Genomic DNA, 9,814 nt, shown 5'->3' on the forward strand with positions numbered 1-9,814 from the left:
TATTTTGAATGCCGGATCCGGAACTAATACATTCCTATGGGAAAAAAATTACGGATCCGGCATTCAGGCAAGTCTTCAGTTTTTTTGGGACGGAGATAAAACTGTAGCATGCTGCAGTTTTATCTTTTGCCTGATCAGTCAAAAAGGCTGAACTGAAGATATCCTGAACGGATTACTCTAAACTGATAAAACTGATCAGTTATTTTCCGGCATTGAGCCCTTTTGACGGAACTCCGTGCCGGAAAAGAAAAATGCAAGTGTGAACGTACCCTAATTTGGGGGTGAGAAAATGACATAGAAACAAGATTTTTGTATAACTTACCAGTAAAATCTCTTTCTCGCTCTTTCCTTGGGGGACACAGAAGACCTTGGGTATAGCTCATCTCCATAGGAGGCGTGACACTAAGAAAAAACTGTTAAGCCCCTCCTCCACAGCTATACCCTCAGCCTGGAGAGAAAGGCTGCCAGTTGCGTGTCCAAGTAGTGAGAAAAGGCAAAGCCCAAGAAGTGGAACCAACAAGCCAACTACCCAACGGGTAAAACAAACTCGGAAACTCGTGTAGAGAAAAACAAAGAATGGGTGGGTGCTGTGTCCCCCAAGGAAAGAGCGAGAAAGAGATTTTACTGGTAAGTTATACAAAAATCTCGTTTTCTCGCCCAGTTTCCTTGGGGGACACAGAAGACCTTGGGACGTTCAATAGCAGTCCAAGAGGGGAGGGACTACAGCACCAAGGCGAAGCATCCGAAGGCATCAAGAAACCGCCGCCTGCAGACCAGGCAGCCCAAGACAGCATCCGCTGAAGCCCGAGTATGCACCCCGTAGAACTCGGTAAGGTGTGCAAGGAAGACCAGTGACCGCCTTGCACACATGCATGGCCGAAGCCCAATGCCTCCGGCCCAGGGGACACCGACCGCTCTGGTGAAATGAACAGTGACACCAAAAGCAGAACCCTGCCCTCGGTGCGGTAACCACAGCAATAGCCACTCTGAGAAAGCGGAGGAAAGCCACCCTGGAGGCCGCAACCCTTGCACGGACCTCCTAGAAACACAAGAGACCAAACGTCGACAAGAGCCGGAGATCTCCAAGTAAAAACGCAAGGCCCAAACAACGTCCAAACGGTGAAGTGTCCGTTCCCGGTGGTGGGAAGGGGAGGACGAATGCCTCGCGGAACTGAAAGACAAACACCACCTTCAGAAGGAAGGAAGAGACGGGATGGAGAACAGCCCTGTCCTAGGGAAAGACAGAAGGCTCGGAACAAGAAGGACCGCCACTCAGGCACCAGTCAGAGACCCGATGGCTACGGAAACACAACCGCACAGGACAGAAGGAGTAGAGAGAACTACTGTAACGGCTCCAAAGGAAAGATAGGAGCGCCAAGAACCCAGTATGTAGATCCCAGGGCGGTACCGGAGGGCAGTACAAAAGGAACCCAAGAGCCGCTCCATGGAAGAAGGTCTTGACAGGCCCAGAGGGCCGTGGAACGCTGAAAGAGGAGGGACAGCGCCGACACTTGAAGCAACAGGGTCCCAGTCCCAGGTCCAGGCCGGACTGGAGAAAGACAGAACCAAGTAGAAAGAAAGGCAGAGAGGGGAAAACGCCCAGCTTCCCACAGAACCCCAGGTAAAAACCCTAAGTCCTACAACAGATCCTGGACGAAACACGGCCAGGAGCGAACACTAACGAGCCCGCTAGAGTCGCCTGGGCAAGCGGGTGAAAACCCAACGAGATCAGGCGCAGACCAGTAACACGGGCAGAACGGAAGACGTTCTACAGTCCCGGTGTGGGAGATCCAAGGGCAATCCTGACCGAATGGTAGTCCTCCCAAGTTACCGAGAAGGTAAGTCCATAGCAGAACCATTGCCGAGAATGGAAAAAATCGCAATCTGCACCCAGCTGGAGGACAGAACGCGGCAGACCCGGTAAATAGGCACACAGCTAGTACAGCCAGTGTGAACAAGGGAGACAGTACGAGGCCAAAAGGAACACCGGAACCATCCACATGAACAACCATGCTCTCCCCAGAGGGGAGGGCAGTGAAGGAACAGCCTCTGAAGCGTGGCCGGGACAGAAGCCACATCGGAGTGATCTGTACCGAGCGGGAGCCAAACAGAGCCGGCGAGAAAAGGCAGTCGAGACAGAGGCCGGCATAACACCCTCCAACCGAAAGGAGGGGTGGGCAACAGGGAAGCCATAGGACAGCTCAAGAGCAGAACCCCGCTACACCGAGACGCCCGGGTCACCGCCTCGCAGAAGGCGAATACCCTGAAGAACCCAAGAAGGAGGTCCTCCGGACCTGGGTACGCGAGCACCCAAGAAAAGTTGGGTGACCTTCCCGAGAAGAGCGGCCCGAACCTGGTAACAGATCAGACTGAAGCGCAGAGGGCGCCAACCGGAAGGACTCATACCACACCGCATCTGAAGAGGAGGAAATGGTAGTAGGCGAGGGAACCGTAGTCCCGCCAGAGAAAACGCAGAATTCGAGGGACGCTGCAGACAGCACTCTCGACCATGTGACCACTAACGCAGGGAACAATGCCGCAGGAGGACGAATGGGTACGTATCTAGGGACCACGAACACACCCCGGGCGGAAGGGCCAACGAAAGGAATGAGTACCACCCAGCTCGGTGCAGTAGCGAACAAGTAGAGCTCGTCTACTTATATATAAGGTATATACCTTTGAACACATTGGGCATTCATTTGCTGTTTGTTGAACACCACCTTAGGCTCACACAGGTGGACCGAGCTCTTTAGAGAAATAGCGCAAGGCTTGCTGCAAGCATCGTATCTCAAGAGAAAAAAGGTATGTCGCAGGAGAAAGGGAGGCATACGTACGCGTAGCCCCGTAAGCAGTGAGAAGGCCAACCCACCCATGGGAGGAGAAGGCATACCCGGCCCAAACAACGGACAGAGCGCACAAGAAGTCCGCTCACTGCAAAAAATAGTCACTCAGCGAAGGATCAGCCAGAGTCCAACCGTACCAACGGAAGTGCAAAGTGCAACCTGAAAGGCAGTCATGCACAAGACCAGCACGGCATGCAATGGAACGCAAGCAGTCCGCCCAGAAAAGGGGGAAATGTACCTGGCCAACACTGCAGTCGGCAAGAGTGCAGAAGCCCGCCCCAAAAAGGGGGGGATACCAAGGCCAGTACCTACTTCGGAAAAGTAGGACATACCATATTCCGCCCAGAAGGGGGCCATGCCCATGGCCGCACATGTCCAGCAGAACGCAGGAAGGTACACTTAGGGAAAGGGGGCATGCACATGGTTATTCTATCATTAAGTGATTGTGCAAAAATCCACCCTACACCGAATTTCGTGAGAGTGCACCACTCCGCCAATGAAGGGGGACGTGTACCAGTCCAGCACCGCATAAACACGGACAGCCGTGGATCGCGTGAGCGTGCAAAATGCCGCCCATGGAATAAGGGGTGGCCATGCACAAGACCAGCACAGATTCCAATGGGAGTGCAAGCATTCCACTCAAGTCAGAGGGCATGCTCATGACCGGCAACGCACCCAGCGAGTGCAGTATTCCGCCCAGAAATGGGGGTCATGCACATGGCCAGCATCGCATCCAGTGAGAGTGCGAGCACCCCGCCATGGATGGGGCCATGCACATGGCCAGCAACGCACTGGCGAGAGAACAAACACAGTCAGTGAGAGTGTACGTATGTCGCCTGAGGAAAGGAGACATGTCCAAGGCCAGCAGCGAATCCAGTGAGAGTGCGGCACACCGCCCACGGAAGGGGGGGGGGGGGGGGGTCATGCATATGGCCGGCAACGGATCCAGTGAGGTTCAGTGTTCCGCCTATGGAAGGGGAACGTGCACATGGCCGGCACCGTATCCGTGGAGAGTGCAGTGTACCTCCTATGGGAGGGGTACACGCACATGGCCGGCACCGTATCCGGTGAGAGTGCAGTATTCCGCCTATGGAAGGGTTCATGCACATGGCCGGCAGCGAATCCAGTGAGAGTCCAGTGTTCCGCCTATGGAAGGGGAACGTGCACATGGCCGGCACCGTATCCGGGGAGAGTGCAGTATACCTCCTATGGAAGGGGTTCATGCACATGGCCAGCACCGTAACCGGTGAGAGTGCAGTATTCCGCCTATGAAGGGGGTTCATGCACATGGCCGGCAGCGAATCCAGTGAGTGCAACGTCCCGCCTGAGGAAGGGGGTCGTGCACATGGCCAGCACCGCATCCGGTGAGAGTGCAGCAGTCCGCCTAGAAAAGGGGGGGTCATGCACAAGGCCAAGCCGCAGCCAGAGAGAGTGCAGTATTCCGCCTAGGAAGGAGGGCCATGCACCTGCAGCCACCAGAACTGGGTGACGAATTCTGGCCAGAAAATTTTTTATTTTTTTGCATGCACTTGGCCAGCGCCGTATCCCGGGAGAGGCCAAGAAAACGCCTGGGAGGGGGAACATGCCCTGGCCAGCGCCGCAGCCGGGGAGCGCGACATACCGCCTAAGAGAGGGGGGCATGCCTACAGGCAGCATACCGAATGATGAGGCTGCCGCGTCCTGCGCAGCCCACAAGTCCTTAAAACAAAATTATAAATATTTTTTTTTTTTTTTTTTTTTTTATCATTATTATTATTTATTTATTAATTTTTAAATTAATATTACAGCCTCCCTGAGGCAGAAAGGGGGGCCACCATACAGGGGCACGGGCCGTACAGGCCCATCAGGAGCCGGCCAGAACCCAAAGGGTTAACAGGCATCTGGCCTGGGGGGCGGCGCTGCGAACTCTAGGGGGCGGGGGAACCTCCAGGCGGGAAGAATTCGCGCTTGGAGAGTTCCCGCCCCCCCCACAGAGGCCTGAATTTGCGGCCTAGTAGGCCGTGAAGCCGGGGCCTAAATTTTAGCGGCGCCCGGCTGACCGGGGCCGCAAGCATTGAAAGTACCGGCCGGGCCTAAGCCAGCCGCGGGTGCCCACATACCGGCCGCGGGAGCCCCCATACCGGTCGCGGGTGCCCACCCCGAGCGCCGGAATTGCGGCCAGCAGGCCGCGAAGCCTGAACAAGCTATGCAGCGCCCGGCCGGCCGGAATGCACCGACGGCCGGCCGGGGCCTGTTGGAGCACAGCTCTAGCCAATGCCGGCCGCGGGTGCCCACCCCGCGGCCGGAAGAATCAGGGACCCGAGAGGAGCGTGAGGTGCGGCCCAGCAGGCCGCGATGCCTGGGCCAAAATTTGCGGCGTCCGGCCGACCGGACCGATGGTTGGCCGGGCCTAGTTGGAGCATAGCTCGCACATGTAACGCCGGCCGCGGGAGCCCACCCCGCGGCCAGTTAGAGTCAGGGGCCCGGGAAGGAGCACCGGATGGTACGGGCCGCGAAGCGTGGACTAAATTTTTGCGGCGCCCTGAGCAGCGCACCGGCAAGCGCCCCCTCTTTGCGCGGACCTCCATCCTGCAGCCAGCTTATGATCTATGAGGATAGCAGAACCATTAGGAGAGGGAATGGGTGAGTGCTGTAGCAGATTGCCGCCTTGCGACACCCCAGGGACCAGCCTAGGTCCAGCAGGGCCACCCAATAGCCACCTTGGATAGGCTACCAGTATGGGGGTCAGTCACGCAGGAGACCGGGGTGGGGGGAGGGGGTCGTAGGGCTGGAGAAGCCACTCTCTCACCATAGCCGTCTTCACCCTCGGTCCGTTCCAGCAGGGTCGCCCCTTCAGCTACTGGCACCGTAGTGGCAGGACGCTGGAAGAGGGGCTTGGCGTGCGGGCGACCCTTGCGCTGGCGGGATGCAGGGGAGCTGGGCTGCCCTGGTCCACCTTGCCTTCTGTGGGGGAGGCAGCAGTGCGGATGACCGGCACTGGCGCAGCTCGACCCCGGGAGAAACAGAGAGGTCTAGTGCGACTCTGTTGTCCCTGATTGTCTGGAACAAAAAGAAAAAAGTAAAAAATCAAAATTTAAACAAGGAGAAAAGAGCCCTGCAGAGCAGGGAGTGTCTTGCCTCCTTGGACACTAAGCAAAAACTGGCAGCCTTTCTCTCCAGGCTGAGGGTATAGCTGTGGAGGAGGGGCTTAACAGTTTTTTCTTAGTGTCACGCCTCCTATGGAGATGAGCTATACCAAGGTCTTCTGTGTCCCCCAAGGAAACTGGGCGAGAAATATGATTTCAGCAGCTGAATAAGTTTATGCATGACTATATGTGCACAAACCGTTACTTTACAGACATGAACAGAGAAAATAAAAAAAAGTCCACAAATTAAAGCAGTATTCTCATCTGAGACAATGGGGGCATATCACTAGGATATGCCCCCATTGTCTGATAGGTGCGGGTCCCACCTCTGGGAGCCGCACCTACACCAAGAACGGAGCGGGAAAGGTGATCGCCGGAGGCCCCCAGTTTCGCCGCGTCTGGCCACCACCAAGCTCTCTCCCTATAGTGGTAAATGGGAGCACACCGCACTTGTGCGGCCACTACTCCTATTCACTTCTATGGGCCCCATGTTCTTAAATGTAGGTGCGGGTCCCAGAGGTGGGACCAACACCTATCAGAAAATGGGGGCATCTTTTAGCGATATGCCCCCATTATCTCGGATGGGAAAACCCCTTTAAAAACTGCCAATGCCATTAGTGGTACCTCTTTAAACTCGCTGTACTCTTCTTCTGGCATGATTTTCTCCATAGAGTACCTCGCTCGGACACGCAGAGACCCTGGCTCTATACCTTTCAATGGTATGTGAGAACTGAGTTGAAACCATTCATCTATTGCATGTCCTTTTTGCAGTCGATTTAACTGGCAGCGCATAAATACTGGAAAAGAGGAATGTGAGAAAGCAACCTGCATGATTCACAGTCAACTGTACTCCAGCCACCGAATACAATACAGGAAGACACGGGCCACTACTTACATATGTCAGGATCTTTGCTTTTCTTTGTTTTGTTACTTAGGCTAATTTCAAATCGGTTTATATCCGGTGATAAATCACTAGAAAACATACAGAATCCTCATTTCAGAAATGTTACTTAAAAAAAAAAAAAAAAACACAACTTTATGAGCAAGTTCTTTTTGCTACAGTTTTCCTTTCTGTAACCGGTCAATTGGGCAATTGCTGTAAATTACCTAACATATAGGCTTAAGTAGCCCAAAATTTAAAAAGGGTCTGTCTCACACAGGTAAGCTCATTTAGGAAGCTGGTTCTTTTAGAAAATAAGATTTCTGGCTGTAACGAGCAGTGATTAAACATCAAGACGATCCTCTTTTAGTTTAGCAGCAATCTACATCCTTTTAAGTGACTGGATGATAATTAATGCGATTGTTCAGTCACATACATTTTCACTGTCAGCAGCGTGTCCCTGTTCAGATGGTGACGTGCAGCTGACAAACAATAAATTTAATGCGCTTAGCTGACAAAAGTGTTTGACAATGCAACTGATCGCCTGATCATCAGCCCAGGTAAACGGGACTGAACAAGCAAAAACTGCTGACAAGGGGGCCAAACGGAACAAGAAGGAATACAAAGTGAGCCATCAATGTCATCTGATGGCTCACTGGTAATGGCCATATGACCATACAGTGGGTTTTCTCTATGGTCTGTCACAAGAAATGGCTCATGAACGCCAGTCAGTCAGTCATTCTCAGGACAAGCTACATGTTGTAACCACAGTCTATGATGCCATACAGTACCACTAATTCATATGGGAGGCTCTTCCCTGTATACTGGCACCTGTGAGGTCACAGCCAAACAGTAAAGTATATAAACATGGTTGTCTACTAAAACTGAAGAAAAAAAATAAAATAAAAAAATTAAGAAATTAAGACACTTACTCAAAGAAAAACTCTTCAGACCAAACCGGGTTCTGGCCCTCCCTGGCATGTGTCTTTGCTACCTGTACACTGTTCAGGTAGATGTTACAATAAGGACTAGTGAAATGTTTGACTGGCAGCTTGTGTGCTTCTTCTATGTGCAAATGAAGACTGCTGACCTAGAAAAGGGAGAAAAAGCAAGACACAGTTTTCTCATTTCTGCTGTACTAAAAGGAAATGGAGTCTGGGTCAGAACTAAAACAATTACCAGCAGTTCATTTCTAGGTAAATTATACACCAAGCTGTAAAAGAAAATGTACAAACCACAGTGGTCGAGACGGGCAAGGTGTGTTCTATCGTGTGAATGGCAGAGTGCTGCACCACATAGCTTAAAGGGGCATTACAGTTGTGAGAATGTATGCCCTATGGTAACCATTAGATCGGTGGGGATCTTACTGTTGGGACTCGTGCTTGCCAGCACCCTCCGAAATAGAGTCAAGTTCTGTAAATAGCCAAGCGCCATCTCGGGAACTCCTATACAGTTTAATGGAGCAGCAGTGAACACGCTCAACCTGCCACTCTGTTCATTTTAGGGGGTCCCATGGAGTTCAGCGTGATCAGTGGGTGAACCAGCAGTAGGATCCTCATCGATCTAATAATTATTCCCTATCCTGTGGATCGAACACAGCATGCAGAAGCGGACCAGATTGATGTATAGTTTTGCGGGAAATAATTCAGCAAAACTTGTAATTTATACATTTGAATCTAAAGCCATTTCTGTGTTCAGCTGTATACAGGGGCTGTCTTATTTCTGACTGACAGCTATATTTTTATATAAACTTTGGGCTTATGCACACGACTGTGTGCAGTCCAGGAAACAAGGCCCATTTCTTGGCCGCATCTCGCAGACTGATGGCAGCTCCTCTGATCTGAACTCACTGCATCACAGTAATATACAATGCAGTTCTTATATGACCGCAATTATACTGTACTCAGATCATGTGATTACAGTACAACAGACGTGCAGTCAGATAGTAATTTATGATACAGTAATTTCCTATGATGTTTATGTCAGAGGAGGCACCAGGATATGCAGCAAACACATAGGCATGTTTCCTGGACTGCACAAGGTCTGGCGCATGAGCCCTTTACACAGACAATGCTATAAATCACAAACAGATGGCCCCGTGTACAACTGAGCTCCAAGAGTTTCACTTCATCTTTTCTCACAAAACTATGTATTAATCTGCTCAGCATCTCCTGCCGGCAGATTGCACTGCATTATGCTAAACCGCTGCACCATAAAAAATAAATAAAAAGAAAGTGCATTGTGGTAATGTAGGTGTTGAGACCCCCTTTCTAGTGAACAGTGAGCGGCCCTAGCTCTGAAACATTAATATAAAAGGTGTTTGGTGGGCTACAATAAACTACAGTAAAGGTGTCTTTAGTGGCATTGCAACTGGCTTGGTATGGTAAGATTTCATTTATGTATGCAGTATTCATTAAAATATTTCATCCAGAAAGACAAACCTGTCTAAGCCGTTTATTGGAAGAGGATTGCGTTGATTTTCGTAGACTGCAAAATGCCTGAAGACTTTTCATCCAGTCCTAGCACAAAATGAACAAACAAAAACAAAACAGGAGATTCTGAGCAGATGATCCTGTAGTCTTATTTTATATTAACCCTCTATTTACAGTATGTCCATCTACATAATCACAGATACAACTTAGAGGGAACCTGTCACCGGGATTTTGTGTATAGAGCTGAGGACATGGGTTGCTAGATGGCCGCTAGCACATCTGCAATAACCAGTCCCCATAGCTCTGTGTGCTTTGGTGTAAAAAAAAAAAACTATTTGATACATATGCAAATTAACCTGAGATTAGTCCTGTACGTGAGATAAGTCAGGGACAGGACTCCTCTCAGGTTAATTTGCATATGTATCAAATAGTTTGTGTTTTTTTTTACACAAAAGCAGACAGAGCTTTGGGGACTGGGTATTGCGGATGTGCTAGCGGCCATCTAGCAACCCATGTCCAGAAATCCAGGTGACA

The 9,814-nt window shown here is 51.1% G+C and overlaps 1 protein-coding gene across 1 annotated transcript in view; it reads right to left on the reverse strand.

Annotated features, from left to right (window-relative positions):
- Positions 1–9,367, reverse strand: part of LOC122923951 (ras GTPase-activating protein 1) — a gene marked incomplete at its 5' end in the record, with an annotated part of 38,024 nt that extends 28,657 nt beyond the window's left edge. The window contains 4 exons of the mRNA XM_044274838.1: positions 6,593–6,765; positions 6,864–6,940; positions 7,781–7,938; positions 9,290–9,367. Of these exons, the coding sequence (XP_044130773.1) occupies positions 6,593–6,765; positions 6,864–6,940; positions 7,781–7,938; positions 9,290–9,367 (486 nt within the window). The remainder of the gene's footprint in view (positions 1–6,592; positions 6,766–6,863; positions 6,941–7,780; positions 7,939–9,289) is intronic.
- Positions 9,368–9,814: the final 447 nt, after the last annotated feature.

This window comes from Bufo gargarizans, unplaced genomic scaffold, assembly GCF_014858855.1.
Source record: "Bufo gargarizans isolate SCDJY-AF-19 unplaced genomic scaffold, ASM1485885v1 original_scaffold_2092_pilon, whole genome shotgun sequence".
Classification (NCBI taxonomy): domain Eukaryota; kingdom Metazoa; phylum Chordata; class Amphibia; order Anura; family Bufonidae; genus Bufo; species Bufo gargarizans.